Raw genomic sequence first — 26,432 nt, 5'->3', positions numbered from 1 at the left:
TCAGAATGTACTATGAACAGAAAACTGTAAAGCCGACATACACCGGGTCCAATGAACAGGAAGACCGATCTCTGTAAAAGAAAATAATTTTACAGCTTGCGCTTTAGAACGGCAAATCCGCCATCGCAAGGACGGGATTCAGATGATCATCATATTAGAGTGCTGCCTGCAGATTGCGCCGGGCACTTACAAAGTCATCAATCTCTCTTTATCCGCAGATGCGAGCGGATCTACGGCAACTGAGGCTATATTCCTGCCACGAGCGGCCAAAGTAGTAGATGTCCGGATACAGGGTCCATTAATCGTAACCGTAGAGTTCTACATCCTTTCTGTGCGAATCACGACATTTGAGTCCGATCAGCTGAATATTGCTTTTGCACACACTCACCGAGACAACCCAGATGACAAGAAAAAAATGCTTAGATGATTTGGCTAAATAGTGACTTTTCAGTAGCAATGAACTTTAAAGCCCTGACTTTAATTGCTGCAACTGTACCTGTGAGTCTACCCATGAAACAGGACCTACAGGCTCGGAGTTAAGAATATACGATTCTCTGTGCCTCTCGGCGCGATCACTCTCCGGCCATAGACAACACCACGTCTTCTCCGACGATGAAAGAGAAGCCCATGGAGAGGCCTCCGACATCTTGATGGTCAACGGGAGAAGCGTCGGCGCATGTAGATCCTCCTGTCTCTTTGCCCACCGGTTTCGAGTCTGTTTCCCGACCCTTCATCACTCCGCACTTCGCCGCTCCGAGAACATTGATCGCTGGTTGTTCAAATAAGTCTGAACTCATATGCTTTTGATTGTAGCCTTCGACCGCGTGTTTTGGCTTTCGAGAGACGAGGAGTTAGTGAACATGCCTCAATCAATAAGATGGATGAGACGGGTATGTATACGCCACAATCATCCTTTGTGCGGTTGTATCACCATCGAGGGCATGGAATACTGGTAGATTAACATCAGATCAGTGCTAAGTAGGCATAGATATGGTGAAGGTTACAAATAGGAGAAAATAGAAATCCCAAGGGAAAAGTACTAGAGCGCTGCGCCACAGATGCAAGTGAAAGTGATGGATATTGGCAAGAACAAGATGCAAAGTGTAAATATCGCCCAAGAGGACCCGATCAGTTGAATGGAACTAGAAGGAGAGCGATTTCTTCTCCTGAGTCGCCAGGAGAGGTACATATAGTCTTGATACGTGATGAAGGCACAGGCAGTGATGCATTGATTAACCTTGCATAGACAAGAGGATGGATGCTAAGATGGACGTCACCGCGATCAATTGATAGCCGGCCAAAGAGAGAGAATCGGACAACAGACTGGACACCGTGAACACGGTAAAGTTATCCTGGTGTCATTGATTCGGTTGAAGATGGTTCCCATTGCAAGAAGTTGGGTAACGTGAGGACACTTCTCAACAACGGGCAGTAACATAGGATCGTTGATTGTCTCCTTCCGCGATTTCAAATACGTTAGCTGGATCACGCTTCTACGGCCTTTCCAGAGGACGCGTACATGCTTCCCGATAGACTTCTCATCTTCCATCTTCAGTTGAACACGTAGGACAAACGGTGCTCAACGTGGTCACTCACTTTTGTTTATTCGGAGATAAGAATGCCGTTTCTCCCGGCGCTGATCGCAATAATAATCTGTCTTTCTCCAATAGTGTGAAGCTAGAGAATACTCGCGCACATTGAACCACCGACCGGCCTGAGTGAGAAAACATCAGGATAACGAATGTCGACAAATATAGGAATGATCATATTTGTACTTGTTGACTTACACTTCCATCAAACCAAATCAGGTCTTCTCCTCGAATCCTCACTCTATGGATACAGACAACGAAGTATCCTGTGACCCCTATATTTATTTTCATTGACACACCCCACTTGATGCGTGCGTAGAAGGTGTACATCAAAGCCTCTGAAGGCTTCTGATACTTTGGCTGGGACCGCGGAGTGTGCAAGTAGTGATTGCTTTCGGATTGCTACTCGGCTCGAAAGAAGTACACAAGCTCAGGCCTCCTATTACAACCATAGGTAACAAGACTTGGTCATGAACCTAGCTACACGTGTAAGAGGCATGTTGATTGCCAAACTAGCCAACTACCTGAGGAGAGCGATGCTGCCTAAAAGGCGATGTCTTGAAGGCGTGTGACTGTGAGCTCCGAGGCGGTGTCAATACGTTGTATCTTCGTCCATACAAGGTTTGATAAAACCAGTGGGCATTTGCAGTATTTGGGATACACCGGAAGGTAGCAGCTCGACTCGGCTAAGGACTGAGTGGAGAAGCTTGACTCTGCTGCCGTACTATTTGTGTCTGTAATAGGATTCGTACGAGAATGGCTGAGAATCCATGGAAGCAAGACAGAGAGCATGGCTGTCATGAAAAATTTAGCACTGCACCCGTCGAGTCATATTTCCTGCCTAGGAAGGATGAGAGCTTAATCGGCGAGACCTGGCGACTATCCATCCTTGCAGTCCAAAAGAGTGTCCAGCGCCGCTGCAGTCGCACTTCGTGACAGGATTTGACTCTTCAGTTCGTTAATATTTCACATTTCCTGCTCGTCGGTCGCCTTCAGTCAGCAAGAATAAATATGACGATCGATTCGTCACTCCGACTCGACGTGAATCGGAATCGGACGCGTACGCGAGACTGTGCCATGTAAGATTATCTGACGAGACCAAGGACAGAGAGTCGAAGCCAATTATCAACCGTGGGATAAGGCGAAGGAGCGGCGCTCGCGCGCATACATTTTGCACATGCTTTCCATTACTCTTCAACGCCGAAAATAGGCTAGTTGCAAAGGGAGCAAGGACAAGTTGTGAATAGACTCCAAGAACGAAATGGAGCCATGTGCGCCGCTTCCACTTATCGGCACAGAGCGCCGCGACTGATCAAAAAATCCCCAACGCACAGACAAGATTATTTTCACGTAGGTACGTTGGTCCCAGCTGCGCCGCAGGCCCGCAGCGGAGTCATTACAACGTCCCTACATTTAATCCTAATACAACTGTGTTGAGATACGTCCGATGAGCACATACGAACTATATGAACCTGAGAAGCATGTACACCATTACACGTAGTTACGCAGCAGCTTTCAGAGTTCCGGGCTATGCGCGCTAGCGCTCCCTTCCAAAGTTTCTGCGCAACTGTGCATGTGCCAAAGTCTCTCAGGCCCGATGTCCCCTTCAATTCATTCAATCCTGCGGCTGAGTTTTCTTTGTTCATACCGAGCCTGCAATTTCACCCTTTATCCAAAAACGGATACTAGGATGGACATGGTTTGTATCAGGCCTTGGGGAGCCGGAATCTTCCCATTCGGGCATGTCGGCTATCCGACATGTGCGACGTTTTAGGTCGACTCTTCCCTGCAAAGGCGTCTTAAGGCAGTTCAGCACGAGTACATACGAATACCTTCTAGCGCTATCGAGGACATCTGACTCGATTCTTCACTGCACAGCTCACAGCTCACGTTGAAGGCAGGCAGGCAGGCAGGCAGGGAATAGCAGATTAAGACATTTTTGTCTGGATTTATTCAATTTCACGATTACAGCTGTGCAGGTACCGATATATGTGTGCAAGTATTTAAGGGACAATTGTATGTTTACGTCGTCATCAAGAGTGCGGGAAGGAGACTAACAATGGAAAATTGAGGATGAGGGTAAAAATGCTACAATTGCTGAGTTGAAATGCGCTATGAACTCAAGTGAGAGGAATCGAACAGAAAAATTGGCAAGGCGACGAAAAAGGCAAGGAAGTCGCGATAAGGAAGTCGAAGAAAGGGACAAGCCAGGAGTGAGACCTGAGCGCGTGAAAGGGAAGACAAAAATTGAAATGAATCTGAGAGTGGAGTGAAGTTGAGGGCCAGGGAATTGGGGTAAATTGCAGAAGAAAGTCGAAATGAAAGTGTGACGGTCATGAACTGATAATTTTGGATGAGAAAGAAATCAAAAGGAGTTCCATGGAAGGTGCCTCAGCGGCGAACGGAAAAGGTTGAGATTGAGATGTGATGAACCGTCGGAATAAGCTCGAATGTGCCGTCGACGGCATCCTACGTTCGTTGGCAACAATCGTCGTGTTGCATGTGTCTGGCGTGTGAAATACACCAGTAGATCGTTGATGTCGGGAAGGAGACGGTGTTGGCCAATCACAGACCAAGCCAATGAATTCTGACCGCCATTGACGTATCCCAACGCGAACTTTCGCGTGGCGTATTATTGAGTCAACCGTCTCTACCAAGCGACGGCGCATAGAATGCCTCGGGTGTCGATGCGTTTGGCATGCGCAATAAGTCTCCTTTTTGGTTTAAACACGTCGGAATAATCGAGTGCGCGACAATGCGAGCGCGTCCGATAAGAGTATGAAACAGCTTTTTGGAGTAGCTTCGGGATGTCCGAGCGACCGATTCGAAACGTGTCCCGCCTCTAGCCGTTCATGTAGATTCCCAGTGCAGAATCGTCATGCCGAATCACCCGTCACAGCGTGCAATGTACTCCTCTATGCGCTCCCAATCAATGATTGTCTCTTCCGTAGGCGAAGTCAGAAATTCTGCAGGTGAAGCATCGATTTCTGTTTCTGCATCGAACGGAAACGGTCCTGGATAGCTCGCTGGTCGCCGTAACCGTTCCGACTCCTGTGAAGACGTTGATACTGGTGTTTGTGCGCCAGCGCTTATCGCTTCTTCATACGAAGGGGGAGGGGCAACAAACTTGAGACTGAGACGGAGCGGAGGTGTGACCTTTACTGGCAGGGTCGTCGGCAGGGAGGAGGGCATGGAGCAGGGTGAGGAAGGTTGGCTGGTGGGTAGTGCCGGCAGCGGGCGCGGACCTCGAGGCTTACCGGAGCTTGTCCGTCTGAAGCGCTCGGAAGGCTCCTGAGCAGTCGCACTGCAGCGGCTAGTGCTGGAGGATGACGAGGCCATGGACGACCATGACGTCCGACTTGAGCTGGACTCTGCGGGTGAGATGGGGGTTACGAGCAGGTCGTCGTCGTCGTCAAAGTCATGTGCGCGGTCATCGAGGTCGAGAGAGGAGCCATCAGAGCAGATAGAGGATGTCGACCAGATGGATGCGCGGCGGGGGTCGCAGCTGGATGCAGGGCGAGCAGCGCCGCGGGAGATGTGAAGGAAGCGATCATCGTCGCCAGTCGGCGGACAGTAGTAAGAGTATGGGTCGTATGAGATTGTCATGGCGGGATACGTGCGTGGACAGGCCATTGCTGACGGGAGGGGAATGCGGGGAGGAACTGGAGGAGGAGTGGCGGTATTTGTAGTGCAGGCATGGGTGTCCAATTGAGAGATAATAAACCAAGATCGGACACCGTGCTGAACGGACAAAAGAGACGAGAAACCTTTAGTTGCCGGTTAGTTGATTAGGTAACGCCGATACCGATGTGAACGGGGCTTCTTTTGGACCTTGGGTTCTCAATCTGCATACAGCCCTTTCGCCTTTTTCGCACTTAGCACAAGCAGCCCTCGATGAAAGAGTCAGACAACGAGTCAGACAACGACGCTTTCAGCCAGCTCAGAATCCTCGACCGGCTTGCTCCGTCAGCCCCTCCCGGGCTCATAAACCACATTACACAGCTTGAGTTTCCATCCAATCGTACCCTCTGTCGCGATGACTCGTTCGCGGACAAGTCGCAGCAGCTACGGGACGTTCTTCGCGTCTCTCTCCGAGTAGATGCGTCACCAGGTCAATCTAGTTCCGTAATTCCTTTATCCTTTATTATGTAACTTATTCCTCTCTCTTTCTTTCTCTCTTTCCTTCTTTCCGCGCCCTTTCCTTTTTTCTTTTCATGCCCGCTTTTCTTTTCTCGCTTGCTTTAAAATTCAGGGTGCGGAGGAATTGCATGGCCTGCAGGCGAGGTTCTTATTCTCTCTTTTCTCCCTTGTATTCTCCCGCGCTAAGCGTAGATCCTAATTGCAACCGCCCGATCGGGCTTCCAGGTGTTGAGTAGATACATCGCACGACGTCCTCGAAGCAGTCTCCTTGGCAAGAATGTCATCGAACTCGGCAGTGGGACAGGGCTCGTTGGACTTGTCGCCGCGTCATCCGGAGCCAGCCGTGTCTGGATTACAGATCAGGCGTATGTATCCAACACGTGTCGCTCGTCTGCTTTCCAATCTCCATGTCGCATCCTGAGCCTGCTTACGCCTGCAACCTCACTAACCTGTCCAAACCGCCTTTGTCAGCCCCATGCTCGACATTATGCGCGAAAACGTCACATTGAATGGTCTCGGCGACACTACTCACGTAGTTGAATATAATTGGTTAATTCACTTTACTTTTCTCCTCGCTTCATTTCAATGGCTCAATAATCCATATTGATTTTATAAATTCGCCGAATGGACGCGCTGGTCGGCGCGTTTCAATTACCTATTTAATTGCATACCGTCGATCACACTCGACCTTTGCTCGATTCCGTTCACAACCGTGGCGCGTATATCCAAACGGCAGGGGCTTTCCAAAGCCCGATGCGCTTCCTTCCCGCGCTGACCTCATTCTCGCGGCAGACTGCGTCTACTTCGAGGTCAGCGCACCCACTAAACCAATCGTGATACTCACCCACATTTCTTGCTCCATTCTATGCATCCGGACGCATACTATTCCTGAAACGCGCACTTTTTATCGGACATAGCCCGCTTTCCCGCTTCTTGTCGCGACGCTCTGCGACCTAGTCCCAGTGTGTGGTTCCTGCACGGAGGTCCTATTTTGCTACAAGAAACGAAGAAAGGTACGCTTTCAATCACAGGAAGCTTTTGATGATCAGTACTGCACCGCTCTACACTATGATCTCGTGCGTAGCGAGCACATGGACTCGCATCGTATGCCGACATCAATGCGAGATCACCGTGCTTATGCAGCGCCGATCTTGAACTGAATAACGCGCCCGCCACTGGGCGCATTCTGTTTCGCTTCGAAATAACCGAATCTTCCGAATCGTTGGCCACTGTTTCTGAAACATCATGTTCTCCTTGCAGGCTGACAAACGATTCTTCACACTTCTAAAAAAACATTTCGAGTGGAAGCAGGTGAGTATATTACAATTTCTTCATACAATTTCTTTCTATGCCTCGCTTTCCCCGCTCAAACGACGTTGAATGCTGCCCGGACAACCGTCGTCTCGACGTCCTGATGCAACATGTTTCACTTCGCAATACTCGCATACGGCCGAGCCAGTTTATGGAGAAAACCCAGCATAATCAACTACACCCACAATCGTGATACGGATTCTCCGGTACCTTACCGCCAATTAGTGGCAGGCATGAGTACGGCTTGATGCTATCACCGCTCCATCGGAGGCGGATATCTGATCGGTGCTGGATTATGTTGCATTATATCCGGGACTACTTCGGCTTATTTAACGTCGGGTTCGTGCCTTGCACATTGCGTCCTTCAAGGCAATCAACAAGAAATTCAAATTAACCCATATGCAATCATTTTCCTGACTTGCTGCATTCCTTCCTTAAAAGTTCCTGAGTGGCTATGATTAACATATGACAATGCTAACCGTGAGTGCATGTATTTCTTTTGCAGGTTGATGACGACCCGGATTTTTCTATCTATTCCCGCGATGCAATTTCTCTATTAAGTCTGACGAGGAAACGTTAGCGCTTTCATATGTAACGCGCAGCAGATACTCGGTGGATTCGCGTTCAACCTATCTGGCAAGACGGACTTTCCGGTGCATGGAAGCAGAGGATAGGTTTGCTTAGAGACTAGAATGAAGCGAAGAAACGGAAGACTCGGCGATGGAATCGATGCGGTGTATACATACCAGCGCTTGTAAAAGTTTTTTACTTATTCTTTTGGGTACCAGTGAAGTAAATTTAACAGAGCCTCTGTCACAGCATTGATTAAAGCGACATGTGGCTCCTTGTACTGCTAATCCTATACAGTATTGCTGCATGTACTAGGTCAGTCGCACAAATTTTAAGATACATCGATTTGTGATCATGCCTTCTTATGTTCGGAAATGAAGATAATTCTTCCCCCTGACGTGCGCATTCAGCCTTACTGGCCTGAAATAGCACACCACTATCTGCGACCGGAAAGCTGTGTAAGAGACTACACCCATACATGTACTCGTAACTAAAGTAGTATATGCGGCGCGTGTATCCTCCGATGGACCCGGTATATGCACATAAATATGAAGAACTTACCGGACTGGGTTCGAAACCACCCGAGTCTGAACTTTGCGGAATTACTGTATTGCATACATATCGAGTAGCTGATGTACTAAGGACCACTCCGTCCTCACTACCAGCGATTCAACATATAAAGGCATTCCGACGTTGGTGGTTTGATTCTCCTGTTGGAGCGAAACAGATCTAGTGGTAGTCCTTGCCTTCTCTTCTCTCTATTCTGAACGTCGTTGACTCCGGTGGGAGGTGCTTTGGTACTGAAGAAGATACCCTCTTTTGACTTGATAAGGACAGGAGGAACGAGGAAGCACGGCGCGAAAGGAGCGCCGCCGAAGTGGCACAGGTATGCGTTTCCCAGTACAATAATAATTGCGGCGGGCTAATCGATGGGCATGGGCCCTACACAGGTGCATCCATCGAATGAGATGATACCTCACTTGACCGCTATCATATACTCAGAATGAAGTTGTTAATTGTTATCCAAATAGCTCCATGCCTCGAGTATCCGCATAGGCCTAGGAGCTAACGACGAATGCACGAATATATGCACACATGTGCAGAAGGTTTTGCAGAAGCTCCGTGCGAGGTGGAGGCTTGCAAATAATTAATCCTCCGAGACGTAGATCCCGAGGCGGCTCTTCAAACCTTATCCTTTAGAATGCCGGGCAGGCAAAGTTACCGATCAGCCTCCGATGTACTACCTCCAGCTTAGTGGATTAAGTCATGGTCGTGAGTTTCATCACTAGTACTAGTAGCGGCGTATACCAATATGACGGCGACGCAGTGGCGCCTATATGCTACTCAATACCCAAGGAGAGTGCATTTCCATCCCAATTGGCGAACCTGCCGTTAGCTGATAAAGAATGCTTCCGCCGATAACCCGAGTCGGGCTTCCGGCGGGCGCTAATACTACTGACTGCGACTCGGACACAGAAAACGACAGTAACATATTGTGCGAAGAAAACTACCATACACCGACTCGGATTTCTTTTGCCCTTCGGGTCTTCTGGTGCTGGTGGGAGTCGGTTGGTCACTGATAGATGATTGACGACAGACGGCACAAAGACGGAACGAAGCATCCCATGCTCGCGAAAACGCAGCTAACTCACAGTTGTCATTATGCTTCGTCCGGACAGGTCGCTATGCATCCATTGCATAACGGAAGCTGAAAAGCCCATTCTATCTCACTTGCTGAATGCAGACCCTGCCAAGGCTGGGCCGAGAATGTCATCCAGATTCCACGAGCTACGTCTTCGCAACTGGCGTTCCGAAAATAGGACTTGAGATATTCTATTTGCTTGTCTGCTCGTAACTGAGGATGTGCAATTTCAGTAGCAGGGAACCTATTCGGCAAAGGCACACTCACACTTCATAATGCACATGCTCTTTGGCAGAGACTTCCAAATCCAGTAACTCGCGTTTGCCATTTTTCCATTTTTATCGACTTGAGTGGTAAGTTTGGGCTCTTCCACTGTCCGTTTTGCTTACGGCGGTCCGCGAGTATCTAGGCTTGTGTAAGTCCTTGGCCAGCACGCAGACACCGGCTATCCGATGAGCTCGGAGCTTCGTCGTTCTCTATGCTTCGAGCTTCTATTAGCGCATGCTTTGGATTCTAAGAGCACTTCGCCGCAGTCTATAGTCATATGGCCCCTTTTACAGTTTTACCCGCCTTTCACACCAATTTACGAGCGTATAATTGGAACCATATGCTTCGTGCGTCGTTCCTATTCCGCTATTTCCCCAAATTGAGGGATTCGAGCCAACTCCGCGGTTGCTTAAATGCTCTTCTTGCGTGAATACCGTGCACATAGACGTAACTTTGTGAACATGATTCGCTCGGCGTGCCACTGTCCATTCTTGCTTTCACTCCATGTCAGTCAGTGGTAAAACTTGATCTCTACTTATGCCTCTCTACGTGCAGGTAACTCCCGTGAACTGGCTTCCGGAAGAAAATGAATACGGTTCCGGCGGACACTTACGAGCAGCTGCGGCGTCGGCGCGCCTTATGTCAATCTAAATGTGCTACTCATCGTGTTCACATGTCTTTTATGTCGTCGTTAAGTGCTACGGTACGTTTTCTCGAAGAAAAATGTTAATCGGAACTCATTGGAATTGGTGTCTAAAATGTGAGAGCGGCAATTGCTTGACGACAGCACTTCTAAGCCGCCCATGTGGCGAGCGTGCCCGAGAATGCCGAGGTTATCAAAGGTACGTTTGCTGTTCGCTGTATGACAATTTCGGTGTCTGCCGCAACACTAATATTGACGCAGACAAAAGTATTCTTCGGGTTTGTACCATAAATAAAAAATGGTATCGAACATCATACCACGCTTGCAGCTTGGCCTCCTCCACAGGGTCCATTTTTTTCGGATTCTTTTGACCAAATGTTTAAATTCTATACGTTTACTGGCGAAAAACAAAAGATCCATCGCGTTAATTGTTTCTTTTCACCCTCATTTCGCAAGATCGTAAACGAGGCAGCTTTATTTCCCAAGGAATACCAGGAGCAAGTGATACGTAACACGAGTCGATTAAGCTGGCCAAAGAACAAGACGAACGGGGTCATGGACTTCTCGGTCAGTTTCGAGGAATGAAGTGCTTAGTGCTGCGTTGTAGCTCCTTTCGTCGACGACTATTGCAATTGCATGCGTAACTACCGACGCGTGTTTCGACGCCTTTGTTTTTGTCTGTTGACGACCGGGTAGAATTTTCCTTGGAAGCATCCTCGCCGAGAACGATCTCGGTAAACGCGAGTCTTTCTAACCAGTTCAGTCGATCCGTTCTGGACGACCTTGTCGAGGTCGAGATTTGTAACGAAATGAATTCGATCTCGGTGTGTGTAGTTACGAAGACTCCTTTGTGCTCGGTGGAGTAGAAAGAAAAATCCAGAGGCGAAATGAACATAATCCAACCCTTTGCTTCTTGAGTGAAAATGGACCATTCTTGTGGTGTATCGTTCCAGCGCATCCGTCTTGTCTTCTAGTTCATCTTGATTAATCCAACGCTTGACTCCGTACGCAAGGAGTAATCCACGTGTGTGATCCTTAAAATGGAACCACCTTTTGGAGGAAAGCGGAAGGAGCGCGATAAAGTTGTATTGCAAGCATGAGTCGTGGTGTTGTGAACAAATAATGTTACTGCTGAAAGGTAAGGGGCGATATTTATGGGATTTTAACTTGATTCGGTGTCATGTATCGTTTTTAGCTGAGTACCATGATCGTCAATACTCTTAACATCACCAACGACACAGGTACATCAAACTTACCTGTAAACCATGGATTCCTTCAATCTCCTCCTTTAATGTTTTGTTTACTAATCGGTGTTGCTGCACCATAGGAATGTCTGCGAATGCTTTGCTTGCGATTGTTATCGCGTAGAACGTGCCACAACCGCCTGAACAAAAACGAAGAGTTTTATTCAGTAACAAAGTGAGGCTTCCAAAACGTGAATGCCGGACCTGATACGTCTTGTACCTGTAACCGCGATGGATTGAAACGTTCATGAAGTTTGGAATATATCAATCGTTCGCCTTCGAGTTTGAGTTCCCGCGGGGGAACAGAATAGTATCGCCATTGAACAATGGGTGTCTGGCTTTGTTGTAATCTAGCAATTGAAGGCCTCAGATGTCTTGCTATCCGATACATGGTAGGCTGACGGGTAGAACAAGAGTCCGAGGGCTTCAACGAATGAATGGTTGTCGCTGACAAAACGTGCAAGGATTCGGAGTGCGGGCGGTCACGGGACGCAAAGGCGATCGGTTCCGAAGCCATGCGACGCTTCAGAGTTGTACGACATACTAACGAAACCATGCCCATGTCGGCGTCGCTATTGGTGACGCTGGCGAGGCCATGCACTCGCTCAAGCGCTCTGCGGAACGGCTTCTTGCACCAACGGTCATCTTTCTCATTTAGCACCGCGTCTGGAAAGCTTTTGCAAGGTCTCTCGCGGTCAACACCGTCACTCTCTTCACTTGCTTCACGGACATGGAATACTCATTCAGGCAACAATAGTAAAATTCTTAGCCTTCGCAGAGGATATTCTGCCATACGCGTACCGACCACAATTCCTGGACGCATTATGCAACCGCGATTCTTCTCTGCTAATCCGACCATCCAATCCCAATCCGGCACTGAGAACGCGTCTGACCCTCCCGTCCTTACCCCTCCATCCGTCGGATACTGGCTTATGTTTACTACTCTTATGATCTATGGCGTCATCGTCGTTGGAGGAGTTACCAGACTCACCGAATCTGGTCTGAGCATCACCGAATGGAAACCCGTTTCTGGGATTATACCACCGTTGTCTGAACAAGAATGGGAAGAAGAATTTGCGAAGTACAAGGAGACTCCGGAATTTAAATTGTATGTCTTACACTTACTATAAATGTCACACTTCTATATGTATGATGACGATAGGCTCAACTCGAACTTTACCGTGGATGACTTCAAGCGCATATTCTACATGGAATGGGGTCATCGCGTTCTCGGACGGCTAATAGGCATTGCTTTCGTCGGACCTCTAGCATATTTCGCATTACGAAGGAAAATAACGCCAAGTATGACGAAACACTTCTCCGGCTTAGCCGTGTTACTCGGACTTCAAGGCGCGCTGGGTTGGTTCATGGTGAAATCCGGCCTAGAAGATTCAATTATGCATACTCCAGGAGCTGTCCCGCGCGTTTCGCATTACAGGCTTGCGGCTCATCTAGGCGCAGCTTTCGTGTTGTATGCAGCGATGTTTATTACTGGGCATAATATCATCCGGGATTGGAAGTTCGTGCAAATGGGAACGTGGAGTGGACTTAGTGGATCTGCTTGGGAGAACGTACTCCACCAGCCGCTGGTCAGGAGCTTCAGAACGAAGGCTTGGGCACTTGCTGCACTGGTCTTCTTGACAGCTATTTCTGGTATTATTTTCTGCCTTTCTTCGAGAGGACACGAATATTTACGCGTGATTATTTATAGGTGCCTTCGTTGCTGGTCTCGACGCAGGACTCCTCTACAATGAATTTCCACTAATGGGCGGCCGCCTTGCTCCTCCAAGCGACGAGCTCATGAATCCCTCATATGCAACTCGCCCAGACAAGTCGGACATGTGGTGGCGAAACATCTTCGAAAACCCGACGACCGTACAGTTCAACCACCGCGTGCTCGCGATAACAACATACACTGCAACCGGGATTCTGTACGCTCTATCACGCAGGCCTGCGCTTAGGGCTGCACTCCCACCTGCAGCTCTCCGCGTTGCTACGGGAACATTTGCTGTTGCGAACCTTCAGGTTTTGCTTGGAATAAGCACGTTATTGTACCTTGTACCTGTCCCTCTTGCTGCTGCACACCAGGCTGGGAGCGTGGCACTTCTTTCGATGGCGATCGTGCTGGCTTTGACACTTCGTAAACCGGGAGCCGTTGCTCAGCTTTGGAGGCGGAGAGCGCAGACAATGGCTTCAAAACAATCTAAACCGTAAACCATTTTCGAACTATCTTAACAAGGGTTCTAGTTGTCACCTTTTGTATTTTAGTTTGTCATAATACCACACACACCCTTCTCAAAAAAAAAAAAGCTTGAAGAATAGAATTGCAAGGTTTTTATATTGAAGTGGAACAAATATATACGCATCTACTCGGACATCTGCACGTCTTCGTCTCCTGGTGGAGGTTGAGTTGAACCAGCCGCCGCCTGGGTATCCATTGTGGTAGAGACCGCCGTCCGTGTTGATGGCGTTCTAGCAGGCAACATCTGAATATATGGATCTACTTTCTCTTCCTCAAGCATCCTGAATGGGCCCTCTGGAGGTACACCGGTTTCAAGTTCACCAGCAGGACCGATAATGCCGATAGTCGTATTGTGAATCGTCAGTTCCTTGTCTTGCTGAAGTGTCTCTCGGAGTGCATGTAGGCCGTGTACGATCAGTTTTTCGAGAGTGCCTGGATTTAAGAGTTGTTAGCATAAAGTGGGAAAGGGGTATGATCTGGAATTACATTCCGCAAACTCCTCAAAGTGTCGTTCGAGATAAGTCTTCGCACTTTGACTACGTGCGCCGATTGACATGGCAAAGTATTCAAAGGAGAGTCCGGAAGGCGAGAACTCGAAGAGATGTGGGCCCGACGAATCCTGACCGATAATGAGGAATCCAACTCCGTAGGGACGTCGTCCATATTCTTGCGTGTTAACCTGAGCCTCTAAACCACAATCAGAAAAACACAAATCCAGAATGTAGAAACATAAGATGGACGCATACTGTCTGCAATGGAAGTTACAATACGATTCACGGGTATTGGACGGTTGAACACCATGCGCTCCGACATAGCCTGCTGTCGCATAAAGTTACTGCGTAGAATACCCTTTAGTGAGATTTCGATCATCTCAACTAAAGCAAAAGCTATTTACGAACCTCAGCACCCTTGCGTCAGAAGTCAATCCTGCAATCCCAATACCAACATGGTCATCGATTCTGAACATCTTCTGCTGGTATGAAGACAGCTCGCCCGTTGAACGCTAGAAGATTTGAAGAGAATCAGACTTGAGTTTCAGGTGGGAAAATGGAATACAGTACCTTCAACGCGAGAAGGATTGCATGAGTCTTTGACCGAAGCCCCACTACAGCAGAACCCTGCTTAACTGCTTCAAGGGAGTATTCCACCTGGTGGATACGGCCTTGAGGGGAGAAGACGGTATTGTCAGAGTCGTAGGTGTTCCTAAACTACGCTCTGCATTATTTCTTGTATTCAATAATAAACGCGAAAGAGAATACTCACCATGGCTGTCTGTGTTCAAGCTGGATGCGTGACGCGTCCTTCGACGCGCGTCAGGACTCACAACACGGTCGCTTATGTAATTCTGTAATTCATCAAGAAAAGAAAGAATATTGCATTATGTTTCGCGTGGTATCCTACAAACATGGCACGCCCAAGAACAATGTCTATCTATGGATGGGAAACGGACCAGCTACAAAGGATAAAAGGCCATTCAAGTTAGTATAAGTCGTTTTTTGTCTACCTGCCGCTCTTTTTCTCTGCTCGCCATTCTTTGAACATCCCATCCAAGCTTTTATACAAAAGATGCGAAGGCAAGCATCGAATAATCTCGCCCACTCGCTCATCAACCTGCTCCTTTCCTTTCCCCTCACCAAGTGCTTGCTCCGCATACTGGGTCGCAAGACGGACAAGCGCCATGACAGCTAAAGAGACATGCGTCTGCTGGGCTGCATGAGGCGAGGATGTATCCAGAGCTGCCAACAAAGGGCCTTGGATCGATGGTGTAGAGATGCTTGACGCGTTCTGTGAGAATGGCGTCGCCCTCTCACCTCTCACTAGCCTTAAAAAGATTTCAAGCACATTATCCGCATCTGTCATATGTGTCTTCAAGAAGCGAGATCGCTCTGAAGCTACACCGACTGGTGAGTTGGTAGACCAACTTGTTAAAACAGTTTGGATAGTTGGGGCCTAAGAATTTTGACGTGAGACGTGGTCAAGATCTCGACTGCAAAGATACTCACCGGATCGGGGTACCGTACTTCAATCTTTTTCTCCCAACCGACAGCTTCGCCAGCAACCCAGAACCGCCCGCCAAACATATCTTTCAACCAATCTTGTACATCACCCGTTTTTATCCACTTTGGTTCAGAAAGCGGACGATCCTTGTCCAGATGAACATTTATGACAACCTTTGTGCCAGATTCCGCCTTCCAAAACGGCGGAAGAGTAGAATCAGATTCCAGAGCTTCAGAAAGGTCTGTGATGGCCGAATAGGCCTTGCTCTCATTGAGCGTTTCAATCTGAGGAAAAGGGAAATTAAGAGAAGGAAATGGGAGAGCGCAGACAAATGTACCAATATCCCTTTGAATCCACCCGTAGTTCGCTCGATCGTCATGTCGATGTCAATCCGGCCTTCAGCACGGAAAATGGTCATCTTCTCCACGACATCAGCGTCAACTATAAGCCTCCTGGTCCCAGCTGCATATGCAATAGAGACGCGGTTTGCAGAAGCTACTCTGGTGCTGCTAGCAGCGGGCTTGGCAGGAAGATCAGGATTGGCAGTGGAAGTACCCGTAGAAGTACCAGAAAACGCCGTATTGGAGGTTGGAGACGCTGGGGGCTCCGGAAGATGTTCAGCATCCATCGTCACAGGTTTCTCGGCAGTCCCAATATCCTCCTTAACGGCGGAGTCAGAAGGCTGAGGCTTTCCATCATCGTTCTCGGACGGATCATTGGGAATAATAGAAGAAACAATCAGTTCAATGCTCTCCTCTTTCATTTGAGACAGATCGCTAGCTCCGTCGTTCTTTTGTCCAGCCTCTGCAACAGAAGATTCTGTATGGGCCACTTCCCTTGGGACAGACGAATCAGCCTCCTCCGCTTTTACAGACTGAATCCCAGTAGGCTCTGGAGGGACCATTGAGGCAGCCGGGGACTCAATCTGAGTAGGGGCCTCATCATTACCGTCACCAGTGACGTTGTCAGCTACCTGAGTATCAGCAGTGTTATCCTCCTGAGTCTTTGGCTCAACCAATGATTCATTAGCCTCATAGTGACCTTGAGAAGAGAAGAAAGGAATGTGTGAGTCTGTGTGGACGTCTACTGGTAACATGTTTTGAACAATCTCGCCGAGACGTCCACTTCTAGCCATGTCACCAGTGGCGGTATGAAGCTCACCATCGTCATGAACACTAACATCAGCCTCAACTTGAGTCTGCTCATATATATCCATTTCGCCATCCGCGTCCGCATCACCATCCACGATAGCAGCCATTAACCAGTCTGCCTCACTACCGGTCTCAGCAACGCTCGGCGCGACACTTTCGCGTTCAATGTTTTTATCATGTTCTCCAGATTCGGCCGTCTGTTCTGTCTCATTCGCGTGACTGTCCTCACTTTCGTGTCCACGTGGGCGGGGTGGGGGCGGAGGAGCCCTTATACCATCCTCTATGTCACCCTCATCATCATCCACTTTTTTACGTTTCCCTTTACGCAGATCAGACACGGAGGGAGTCGGGAGAATAGGACGAGCATCATCAGCAGAGGGAGGTGTGTGGAAGTAAATTCGCATTCGCGCAGCTGTAGCTCCGTTAGAGGCAGAGTGCGCGGTCTGCGTCTCCTTAACAGCATATTTATCAGTATCGGCAGAAACTTCCTGCGTTTCCGCTGCCGCTGCCTCGAGAATCTGCTCAGACTCCTCAGCTTTCACATTCTCTTCGGATTTTATCGTCTCGGAACCAGATTGAGGTGGAATGTAACCCCAGTGCCAATCCAAGCTTCGGACTTCCAAACCAACAATCTTGAAATCCGTCAAAGTCCGCCTGTTCTCCTCGCGCTTACCTATGCCGCCACTAGTATTTGTAGCGTTTGAAAGAGCACGGTGCTGATGGAATCCATCTGATCGTCCGCTACGTCCGCCGTGCCCACCATGCATTGAGCCTCCGGAACGGTTTCCGTGACCACTGCGAGCAGAACCTCCTTGGTGATGCTGCGGCCCGTTATTAAACGAGCTTCCGCCTCTCCGATTGAAGTTACCAAAGCCGCCGCGATCGCGCGATTGATGATTGCGCATCGATGCATTGCTGGAATGGCCGGATCCACCACCGCGACCTCCGCCATGCATTCCACCATGTCCACGATTCATACCCATGCCTCGATTTGACCCCATGTTCCCTCCTCGGCCTCCTCTGTTCATATTAGGCCCTCTTCCACCCATGCCACCCCTTCCCATGCCACCCGAGAATTTGCCCTGCGATTGCATTTGGCTAGGCTGGGAAGGTAGTCCAGACATTCCAGATTGCTTGCTTGGACCCACAGGCACACCTTGCATTGACATCGGCTGCACGGCTTGCTGGAAGCGGGGTTGTTGAGGTGGAGATTGGTGTGTGTTGTCAAAGCGAGGCCGTTTCGCCGGAGGCATCTGCTGCTGCTGCGGTGCCGTTCGCTGCAGTGTGCTTGCTGGACCTCTGGGCTGCTGTTGTTGCTGTTGCTGGAAGTAAGGCTGCTGTGGAGCTTGAGGTGGGCGGTACTGTTGCTGAGCAGGCGTTTGAGGTGGAGGAAGTGCCTGGGGGATGCTATATGGCTGCGCTGGCTGGGCATAGGTAGCGGCATTTTGAGGTTGATACGGATTGTAGGGCTGAGGTGCAACAGATGGTGCAACAGCAGCGGGAGGTTGCGCATAGTGGTGTTGTTGCTGGTGTGCGTGCTGGTGTTGCTGCCAATGAGCAGCTTGGTGGCCGCCGTAGCCATAATTCGCATAAAGAGCTGCCGATTGATCCGTAGACGGCTTAGCTTGTACAGATACTTGAGTAGACTGAGCGGCAGGCCATTGAGGATTTGTGCCCGCCCATTGTGGGTTGAATGCAGGCTGAGCAGCGGGTTGCTGTTGAGCCGCCCAGTACGCAGAGTAATCTGGCTGAGCTGCTGGCTGAGGTGGGGGAGGACCTGGAGGCAGTGGTGGCTGCTGAACAGTCGGATAAGATGGTGACGGGACGAATGGATTTTTGTGCATCGCAGACGACAGTGGACCAGGTGTCAGGAGCAGCAGCGACGAGCAACTTCCAGACCAAAGGCGGACGGACGACAAACAAAGAACATGCAATTGGTAAGCGAGACTTATGTAACATGCTTTTGTAATAAATATCACGTGATATAAATTAAATCCATCCCGAGGATCGCTGATCCGGATCCAGAAGTAATCGGCGCTAGTAACCGTGTGTGATAAGATCAATTGATATATCGTCGCAATCTACAGCAGGCAGGATGGTGAGCTGATGGGATGGAGAGTGGATAAACACCACAGAGAGATATGCGGCAAAACGAGAGAAATAACATATGCAGCGAATGGGGAAAGAACAGGAGAAATGCGGATTCTCTGGGAACCGAAAAAGAAAGAGGGTCGCTCCTGTGTCAGGCACAAGTGACGTGCATATGCTCATATCGGGAGTTGCGTTGCCTGTCCGGTTCGTGGGCAACTGAAAAGATGAGATGGTAAAAAAGGCAGGTCTGGGGTGATTGTGACCAGCCAAAGCCTTTTGTCGTGTCATCTGCAGCAGACCTCGAGTGCCAGACATATGGCGACAAATCCACGCCTGGATGACTTCCTTAGTGCAAATGCAGCCGACGATCCTCCTCCCACTCCCCCATACAGACGTTATCCGACAAGCCTTAACTCTGCCCCGCCGTACCAGTCCCGTTCCCAGGTCTCCTTCATGGACGACAACGACAAGCAACGCCCCCCCTCCCCCGATGAGAAGCACGACAATTCAAAGCAGTCCCACCAAAAAGCCTCCGTCCATTACCCAGACGACATCTCTCACAGCCCAGAACATGTTCACGTTCACGAGACCAAGCCAGTTCGATTTGACTCGTCCGATCCGCCATCAAGAGCTCCTTCACTAGCCCCTTCTGAGGACGAGTTAGATGACGACTATGATTGGTCAACCGAGGATGACCTTGTCGACGAGGAGGAAAAGAAGTTCGAAAAGCAGATGGGTTTGAGGCATGAGAGAGGCCGCTTTGTCAAGTACGTCGATTTGTTTTGCTTTTTTTGACTAATCGCTCTCGCTTAACTGCCGTAACGTCTTCGCGAAGAATCATCTCCTTTTTCCTATCCACCTTACTTGGCTCTTTCATAACAGCCTCGGTCATTGTCGGCGTCGCCCTCGCAGTTCATTTTCTCTATTTTGAACGCAGCAACGACAGCAACCGCGATCACAGACGCTTCGTGACCCAAAATGTCGAAGCATGGCTCTTCTGGGCTGCCTCCAACCTCTTGGTTTCATGGTTCCTAGCCTTTCTGATTAATATCATTCCCGGCGTCGTCACCTGGGCTATTTTTATCGTTTGGGGCCATATTTCAGAGTCTATGAAATCTCGAGTGGAGCTGTACATCTCCGTAAAAGATACGATCAAGCCCGCCTTTTATGGCGCGTCTGGGTGGCTCAGCTGGGTCATATTGTTCCAACATATCTACCATTTGTACGATGCAGATAATGAGTCTGAAAGCCGAGCATCTTACACGCCAAGAGTACGTTGTTTTTGTGCTCTGCGGTTCATTCATCTGATTAATTTTGCTCCTAGGTGTATCAAGTCGTTCAATTTGTGTTCTTCCTTGCACTTGTAATAAGCATACAGAGGATGTTGTCTCATCTGATAGGTATGATAATTTACCTTTTTTTTGACCAAGCTCCTTCTCAGTATTGTCGTTGTTCAGCTTTTGCCTTCCATGAAACGGCATTCAAGGACCGTTTGGATGAGCTCAAGTTTGCGTTGAAAACGATAGACCACCTCAAAAACTTCAAGCCGAGGCATCATCGTTCGTCAGCGAAAATATTTGGTGGCTTTACTCCCAGGGGAGCTTTCGGTTTCCGATCTGGTGGTTCCACGCCGTATGATGAAAAATCCCATTTCATGGCCGGAACATCTCGTGTTGGTACACCCGACCCATACGATGACGGACACGCGGGTGACACCGAAGATAACTCGACATCATCTAAGAAAGGCAAGGGAAAGCAAAAGCATTCACGCGTGAAGTCTCCAAGTGCGACCACTTCACCTGGGGAGTCCAGACCCGATTCTCCGGCAAACGCACTGTCCGGTCAACTTGTCACGAACGCACATGAAGGCCACACGTACCCACCAAGGAGTCCTGAATCCAGACCCATCACCCCCGTGCGGAGGAATTCAGACCCTTCGGATGAGCTTGCTGTTGTGCAGGCCGGAAAGGCCTTAAAGAAGGCTGTGTTATCTGACGCCCGGAACATCACAGGCCAGGGAGAAGAAGATGACCTCACGGGTCTCGGCTGGACTGTAGGTTCTACCCAAGAGGCAAAGGCGAGTATTCATTCATTGATCATGAACGTGTGTCGAATTACCTTCGTGTTTGTAGAGAATCGCTCGATCAATTTTCCTGGCTTTCAAAGGGGATAAGAAACGCAATTATCTCGTACCCGAGGACCTTTATCCAGCCTATCCGAGTTCCGATGAAGCATTAGCAGCGTTCCGAGTGTTCGACATTGACCATAACGGGTTGAGTCTCTAAATCACGTCTTTAGTAGACTCTTAACTGATTCAATTTCACACCCCCAGTGACATTGCTCGCGTAGAAATCAAACGCGTGGTAGTTAGGACATATCGCGAACGCCGCTTCCTCAGCAGGAGCATGCGCGACGTCGGAGAAGCCCTTCGTTCACTCAACCAAGTTCTCCTGGCATTCGCCTTGATCATTCTCTTCTTCATTTCTCTTTCCGTATTCCAGGTCAATATTGGCAAATCCCTTTCATCAGTATATTCGATTGGTATTGCCGCTAGTTTCATTTTCAAGAACACAGCAGCAAATTTGTTCGACGCGATCATGTTCTTGTTTGTTACGCAGTACGTGGTTTCTCCGTGAGCGGCTAGCTGTAATACTTACCTGCACTCTTTATAAGTCCTTATGACACTGGTGACCGTTGTTTCATTGATGGTTAGTTTCGACATCCACCTCTCTTGGTCCACTTATTGATGCACTTGTAGAGGAAAACCTTGTCGTCAAGAAGATGGGTCTATTTGCTGTCAGTGGGCCCGCTATTGAGCTCCAGAACTTTGCACTAACGATCATACAGACGGTCTTTACTCGGGCGGACGGCACAGAAACATATTACTTCAACAGCCAATTGTTTGCCAAATTTATGTAAGTCACGACATTAATCGCATGTCCTGTCCAATATCCTCAATTTCTTCCCGTAGCACGAATGCCCGTCGGAGTGATGTACGTCTAGCCATTTGTACTTGCGAATACCTTTCTCATTTACTCCTTTGCCTTAGAAAAGCACCGAGCTGTGCACGCTGTTCATTGACTGGCGGACTTCGCTGGATAAACTCGATGCACTGGAGAAATCCCTAAATGATTGGCTTGAGACCGAAGAGAACAGAATGTACGACCCCTCAACGAGCATCGCCATTCAAGAGATTGAGTTTATGCGGTACATGAAAGTCACGATCGGGATTCCTCATAACAGGTACCTCTTTCATCACTCCTTATTGAATTTTCGTACGTAGTACTGAATGTGTTACAGTAATTGGCAAGACTGGGGCCTTCGAAACACCAGAAAGACGGCCTTCTACGCAGCAGCAACATATTATTGCCGACAACTCGACATCACGTACTACCTGTCTCCTATGCCACTCACGTGGGCAGGTGCCAATGAGGGCGGCTTCGCTCCTGCATCTCCTGCATCCGTGAATCGTGATATTGAAGAGTCCAGTATTTCAAAGGACGAAGCGAAGGAAATGAAGCCTATGCTCGGATTCTTACCGCCACCGGAGAAACGTGACGCAAGCCTCTTGCGCGCACGGAAGAGCCGAAGTGGGAAGAAAGGCGCTTACCGCGCTATGGATGGATAAAATATATCGTCTGGAAGAAACGAAAAGCATTGCATCACTGAACACTACTGCATCTTTGCATATAAACTCATTTCCTCATTTTTATCACATAAACACACTTGGGTGGTACTGACGCCTCGAAGGCGCTTTGCATGGTGCTGGTCCAGCTTACTTGCATATTAGATAACATATGTGGCCGTTAGAGGCCAAAATTTCTCTTTTACTTCCTTTCTCCTGGTTTTCTGTTTGTCCTTTCCTGACTGGCATATCGTAATGTAGTAGGGGCATGTATATACGTGTCGTTCATTCATTTTGCCAATAAATCCCTCACGGCCTCAATTATGTGGGCTGTAGAATTGCAAGTGAGAGAGTCTCAGACTTTAAAATGACCCAATTTGCGTACTATGATTGGTTGTGAGAATTACCTCTTTTGGACCTTCACATCATCAGTGTACGCTTTGAGTTCCTACTCAACGTTAGTAACTTCATTCAATATGTTCAGTGCAGCACGGAGAGCGGCGAGTCGCGCAAGCACATCGCGCGCATTCGCTTCGCGGAGACTACTCTCCTCGTCCGTGGCACGTCGGTCAGATGCGCTGTTCGTTGTGAGTAGGCCATTTATCCTCGTCATTTCAGATCCAGCACTCAACGTCCTCCATTTTAGCACCGTGACACCAGCTTTAACAACCCAAAAGTAAACAGATATGCTTTATGCTTCCTTAGATGCGAAAGCCCAAAACTCACATGGGCATATTGTAGATTCCCTTCGAATTCAACGCAGAGAACCTCAAACGCGCAAAAGAAATCATCTCGCACTATCCACCTCAATACAAGAAAGCCGCCGTTATCCCTTTGTTAGATCTCGGGCAACGGCAAAACGATGGATGGACTAGTATTAGCGTGATGAATTACGTTGCGCAGTTGTTGGAGATGCCACCTATGCGGGTATATGAGGTTGCTACGTTCTACACTATGTTCAACCGGTACGTCATTCCTACTTCCTTACCTATGCATAGAATTGATTTTTTTTGTATTTTGACTGTATATTATTTTATCTTTTTATTTTTTTATGCGTCGTATAGCTCTCCAATAGGCAAGAATTTCGTTCAAGTCTGCACGACGACACCATGCATGCTGCGCGGTTCAACCGAGATCCTCAACACCGTCTGCCAACACCTCGGAGGCATCAAACCGGGCGAAACGACAAAAGACGGCAAGTTCACCGTAATAGAGGTCGAATGCCAGGGTGCATGTAGTAATGCACCTATGATGGTCGTCAATGACGAGTATTACGAGGACCTCACGGCCGAATCGACGGTCAAAATTCTTGATACGTTCGCGAAGGGACAGACGCCTACGCCGGGACCGCAGAGCGGAAGGAAGACGTCTGAGAACTCGGCTGGACTTACGGCTTTGACTTCAAAGGTGAGGCTCGTGCCTTGGCTCTAAAGCGATACTGACATCCTGTTTCACGTCTTTAGCCTTACGGACCGGGAGAGTTTTGCCAACCAGAGTTCGCATAGAAGTAATACTTGTTAATATAACCAATTTGTTTTCCACTTGGTATACATTGTGAGGTCGCAGCCTCATGCAAAGGTCAAACCAAGACAATAATGTCAGAATATCAAAATGTCAGTGTTTTTGAGTGTCCTCTCCAACATATGTTCAATCATCTCCCTCTCCGTCATCAAGTCCCGCCACGCCCTCTCCTCCCTCAGGCAATCTTGCTATAGTGAAGCTATAAACAAAGGAATCATTAGGAAATCGTCATGAAGCGAGCGGAGATTAAGTCCTTACTCAATTTCTTCCTTTATTTCGGCACAGAAGTTATCTACAAGCACCATTAGTTAGAAGTTTACGATAATTGCTCAAACGCAACACATACCCAACGGAAGGTCAGTTTTGTCATGTCCTGCCCAAGTCAACCCATATATCACTTGTAAGTTAAGGAATTTCCTTTAAAAACTCACCAAACGGCATTTCAATCTCATTCGCAATCCCTTCAATACCCATGAGTGTGAAAGCGACAACAGTAACAACGGGTATCATTTTCCATTGCAAATCGGCCACCAGAACGAATGGTAGTGCAAATAGATAGAGTGTGACACATTGCTTGAGATGTATGCCGTCTACAAATCTCGTATCAGACTACGCATCAAAAGAAATCGACATTGGACTAACAGGACGCGGGAATAGGTGTTGTTGCGATACGCTCCATGTTTGTCATTTGCACGACCATTGACTGAACCCTATGTCGTTGAGCATTAGAAATTCTATATCAAACAACACTTTAAGAGAGTGCATACTGGGCGTTCATGGCATTAGTACCGGCTGGCCCTACAGTTTCCAAGTATCCATCTCGTTTGAAACGGAATATCATATGAGATAGTTCATGTGCGATCCTATGGTCTGGGGATAAGCATGGCTCTTTATATATCAGATCAGTGTGCTTACACAAGAGGCAAGGGTGTTTTTAATACGGTGGGGTATGCGTGGAACTGCACAGTACGGTGAGTACCGCTCAAGAGCGGCGTAGTAGCACTTTGGCTATCAAGCGTTACACTCGCTGAATGGAAGTGCATATGAGATTGCTGTGAGTTATTGCGGCTGGGACTAGGCTTAGTGTCCTTAGGACTAGCGTCGTCATCGGACTTGGTCGAATCACTCTCCCGCCGTTTCTTCATCTTTGGAGTTAAAGACCCAGTCGCCTGATATGACTCATGACCGTTACCGGAGGCTGGTGACGAAGCAGCAGTGCTGATGCCATTTATTTCGTATTGTACTATTGAGCGAGGGAGAATACCTCGATAATCATCGTAGTCGAATCCAAATTCGCCTCGCAGCCGATGCTTTACTGCATATGCAAAAGCCATGGCAAGTTGGAGGGCCTCGATTTTTTTCCTGCGGAGCTGACTAGACGTCATTTTACCTCCTGTAGAACCTTTCGCGACTTCGTTAATTAAAGTTGGAGGGTGCAGAAATTCGGAAATACCTTTCTGGCCAGTTGCACTACCGGAGTCAGGCGGGACTGCGACATTTATCCAGACGGAACGAGTCAAATTCCTGATCTGGATCCAATATTAAAATTGGGACACAATGCTAAACTGGTAACACGCACCTCTGCAGTGAGTTGACCAAAGTCCTTCCGTCCCTCGTAGAAACGGTCGTAAGAAGTCCTGTAGCGAACAAGTTGGCACAAACGGACACGTCTTTTTAAGTCAACAAGACTTACGAATTTCTGTAACGAGCGTTGAGAGTTTCAAATCAAACTAAAATAAATTAAAACTCACCGGAATACCAGGATTAGACCAACCTACACGCCAATTCAGAATCTACGTTCATAACCAAAACTGAAAACATTACGCACAACAACAGCAAGTAGAGGAGAGACGTTATTGGAAAGCTTGACGTTGTGGCCCTCGTACCAGGCATATGCGACAGCGGACGCGAAAACAGTGACCGTTAACACTGGACCTGCAATGCGAAGAGCGATCTGGTGATGTGTGGCGCGTCCAGAATGAGCGTCATCAGTCATTGATGCTTCAATTATAAGTAAGACACTTACACTGCCTTCAATCCTGAGTACGTCAGGGAGCCAAGAGTACTGAAAAGTATGGGCGCGTCAAAGCAAAGTCCAAGCAGCGGTATAGCATCGAGACGAACGCGACTGAGATGCTTCCGTGATATCTTCGGCTTCTACAAAAACAAATAGTTACACAACTCCATTCTGCCTTTCTCATTTCAGAACCCATACCTTGAGCACTGAGGTTAGAGAAGAAACAGATTTTATTGTGGACATGACCGTGTCGTGAAGAGTCGTCAAAAGTCGTGAATACCCTATGGTCACACCCGTGTACAAGAGGGGTAAGCCTGATTTAGCACAGATCTTTGTGGCAAACACATGCAAATTATCACGCCCTAAAAATAAGCGAAAATG

At 48.4% G+C, this 26,432-nt stretch overlaps 11 protein-coding genes across 11 annotated transcripts; 4 read left to right on the top strand and 7 right to left on the bottom strand.

Annotated features, from left to right (window-relative positions):
• Positions 1-572: 572 nt before the first annotated feature.
• On the bottom strand, positions 573-1,549 carry FOMMEDRAFT_158408 (uncharacterized protein; the record flags this gene model as incomplete). The annotated part of the gene is made up of 2 exons (XM_007268491.1): positions 573-833; positions 1,325-1,549. 2 exons carry the CDS (start codon positions 1,547-1,549, stop codon positions 573-575), a joined length of 486 nt encoding a protein of 161 aa, XP_007268553.1.
• A 2,373-nt stretch (positions 1,550-3,922) lies between these two features.
• Positions 3,923-5,230, bottom strand: FOMMEDRAFT_169427 (uncharacterized protein; the record flags this gene model as incomplete). Its single annotated transcript, XM_007268490.1, has 3 exons — positions 4,501-5,230; positions 4,244-4,431; positions 3,923-4,206 (listed from the first exon to the last, which is right to left on the bottom strand). Exons 1-3 carry the CDS (start codon positions 5,220-5,222, stop codon positions 3,923-3,925), a joined length of 1,194 nt encoding a protein of 397 aa, XP_007268552.1. The 5' UTR covers positions 5,223-5,230.
• Positions 5,231-5,483: 253 nt separating this feature from the next.
• FOMMEDRAFT_110963 (uncharacterized protein) lies at positions 5,484-7,966 on the top strand (the record flags this gene model as incomplete). The annotated part of the gene is made up of 8 exons (XM_007268489.1): positions 5,484-5,700; positions 5,842-5,873; positions 5,955-6,094; positions 6,201-6,278; positions 6,466-6,538; positions 6,647-6,742; positions 6,990-7,040; positions 7,546-7,966. The coding sequence occupies 8 exons, from the start codon at positions 5,484-5,486 to the stop codon at positions 7,618-7,620; spliced, it is 762 nt and encodes a 253-aa protein (XP_007268551.1). The 3' UTR covers positions 7,621-7,966.
• A 1,371-nt stretch (positions 7,967-9,337) lies between these two features.
• On the bottom strand, positions 9,338-9,962 carry FOMMEDRAFT_158403 (uncharacterized protein; the record flags this gene model as incomplete). The annotated part of the gene is made up of 4 exons (XM_007268488.1): positions 9,338-9,465; positions 9,520-9,636; positions 9,693-9,765; positions 9,819-9,962. 4 exons carry the CDS (start codon positions 9,960-9,962, stop codon positions 9,338-9,340), a joined length of 462 nt encoding a protein of 153 aa, XP_007268550.1.
• Positions 9,963-10,730: 768 nt separating this feature from the next.
• On the bottom strand, positions 10,731-11,120 carry FOMMEDRAFT_135504 (uncharacterized protein; the record flags this gene model as incomplete). Its single annotated transcript, XM_007268487.1, has 1 exon — positions 10,731-11,120. One exon carries the CDS (start codon positions 11,118-11,120, stop codon positions 10,731-10,733), a length of 390 nt encoding a protein of 129 aa, XP_007268549.1.
• Positions 11,121-11,388: 268 nt separating this feature from the next.
• On the bottom strand, positions 11,389-11,797 carry FOMMEDRAFT_89879 (bola-like protein; the record flags this gene model as incomplete). The annotated part of the gene is made up of 2 exons (XM_007268486.1): positions 11,389-11,546; positions 11,611-11,797. 2 exons carry the CDS (start codon positions 11,795-11,797, stop codon positions 11,389-11,391), a joined length of 345 nt encoding a protein of 114 aa, XP_007268548.1.
• A 178-nt stretch (positions 11,798-11,975) lies between these two features.
• On the top strand, positions 11,976-13,692 carry FOMMEDRAFT_110958 (electron transfer protein 1). The gene is made up of 3 exons (XM_007268485.1): positions 11,976-12,514; positions 12,569-13,059; positions 13,118-13,692. The coding sequence occupies exons 1-3, from the start codon at positions 12,231-12,233 to the stop codon at positions 13,618-13,620; spliced, it is 1,278 nt and encodes a 425-aa protein (XP_007268547.1). The 5' UTR covers positions 11,976-12,230; the 3' UTR covers positions 13,621-13,692.
• Positions 13,693-13,772: 80 nt separating this feature from the next.
• On the bottom strand, positions 13,773-18,641 carry FOMMEDRAFT_158400 (uncharacterized protein; the record flags this gene model as incomplete). Its single annotated transcript, XM_007268484.1, has 9 exons — positions 13,773-14,080; positions 14,135-14,335; positions 14,395-14,483; positions 14,548-14,651; positions 14,710-14,851; positions 14,912-14,949; positions 15,248-15,598; positions 15,652-15,930; positions 15,984-18,641. 9 exons carry the CDS (start codon positions 18,639-18,641, stop codon positions 13,773-13,775), a joined length of 4,170 nt encoding a protein of 1,389 aa, XP_007268546.1.
• A 700-nt stretch (positions 18,642-19,341) lies between these two features.
• Positions 19,342-22,830, top strand: FOMMEDRAFT_110956 (uncharacterized protein; the record flags this gene model as incomplete). Its single annotated transcript, XM_007268483.1, has 12 exons — positions 19,342-19,655; positions 19,724-20,159; positions 20,213-20,288; positions 20,346-20,965; positions 21,021-21,160; positions 21,221-21,505; positions 21,562-21,596; positions 21,647-21,684; positions 21,736-21,803; positions 21,860-21,881; positions 21,938-22,131; positions 22,189-22,830. 12 exons carry the CDS (start codon positions 19,342-19,344, stop codon positions 22,514-22,516), a joined length of 2,556 nt encoding a protein of 851 aa, XP_007268545.1. The 3' UTR covers positions 22,517-22,830.
• Positions 22,831-22,989: 159 nt separating this feature from the next.
• Positions 22,990-24,055, top strand: FOMMEDRAFT_110953 (uncharacterized protein; the record flags this gene model as incomplete). Its single annotated transcript, XM_007268482.1, has 5 exons — positions 22,990-23,100; positions 23,160-23,189; positions 23,255-23,478; positions 23,578-23,920; positions 23,977-24,055. 5 exons carry the CDS (start codon positions 22,990-22,992, stop codon positions 24,016-24,018), a joined length of 750 nt encoding a protein of 249 aa, XP_007268544.1. The 3' UTR covers positions 24,019-24,055.
• Positions 24,056-24,145: 90 nt separating this feature from the next.
• FOMMEDRAFT_169421 (UPF0187-domain-containing protein) lies at positions 24,146-26,325 on the bottom strand. Its single transcript, XM_007268481.1, has 14 exons — positions 26,250-26,325; positions 26,159-26,191; positions 26,061-26,099; positions 25,863-25,988; positions 25,786-25,808; positions 25,728-25,733; positions 25,614-25,671; positions 24,950-25,563; positions 24,802-24,897; positions 24,677-24,744; positions 24,466-24,624; positions 24,381-24,407; positions 24,293-24,326; positions 24,146-24,233 (listed from the first exon to the last, which is right to left on the bottom strand). Exons 1-14 carry the CDS (start codon positions 26,292-26,294, stop codon positions 24,161-24,163), a joined length of 1,401 nt encoding a protein of 466 aa, XP_007268543.1. The 5' UTR covers positions 26,295-26,325; the 3' UTR covers positions 24,146-24,160.
• Between the last annotated feature and the right edge of the window lie 107 nt (positions 26,326-26,432).

This window comes from Fomitiporia mediterranea (genome assembly GCF_000271605.1).
Source record: "Fomitiporia mediterranea MF3/22 unplaced genomic scaffold FOMMEscaffold_8, whole genome shotgun sequence".
Lineage (NCBI taxonomy): Eukaryota > Fungi > Basidiomycota > Agaricomycetes > Hymenochaetales > Hymenochaetaceae > Fomitiporia > Fomitiporia mediterranea.
Note: the sequence above shows the minus strand (reverse complement) of the source record. Positions and strands in the feature narration are given on the sequence as shown.

Bases quoted from the DNA above. Each gene is read 5' to 3' on its own strand.
- FOMMEDRAFT_169421 (XM_007268481.1), bottom strand. From the start codon at position 26,294: ATGTCCACAATAAAATCTGTTTCTTCTCTAACCTCAGTGCTCAAG. The intron at 26,192-26,249 runs GTATGGGTTCTG...TTGTTTTTGTAG, and splicing joins CTCTAACCTCAGTGCTCAAG to AAGCCGAAGATATCACGGAA. The intron at 25,809-25,862 runs GTGCGTAATGTT...ATTGGCGTGTAG, and splicing joins CTCCTCTACTTGCTGTTGTT to GTTGGTCTAATCCTGGTATT.
- FOMMEDRAFT_110958 (XM_007268485.1), top strand. From the start codon at position 12,231: ATGCAACCGCGATTCTTCTCTGCTAATCCGACCATCCAATCCCAATCC. The intron at 12,515-12,568 runs GTATGTCTTACA...TGATGACGATAG, and splicing joins GAGACTCCGGAATTTAAATT to GCTCAACTCGAACTTTACCG. The intron at 13,060-13,117 runs GTATTATTTTCT...GATTATTTATAG, and splicing joins CTTCTTGACAGCTATTTCTG to GTGCCTTCGTTGCTGGTCTC.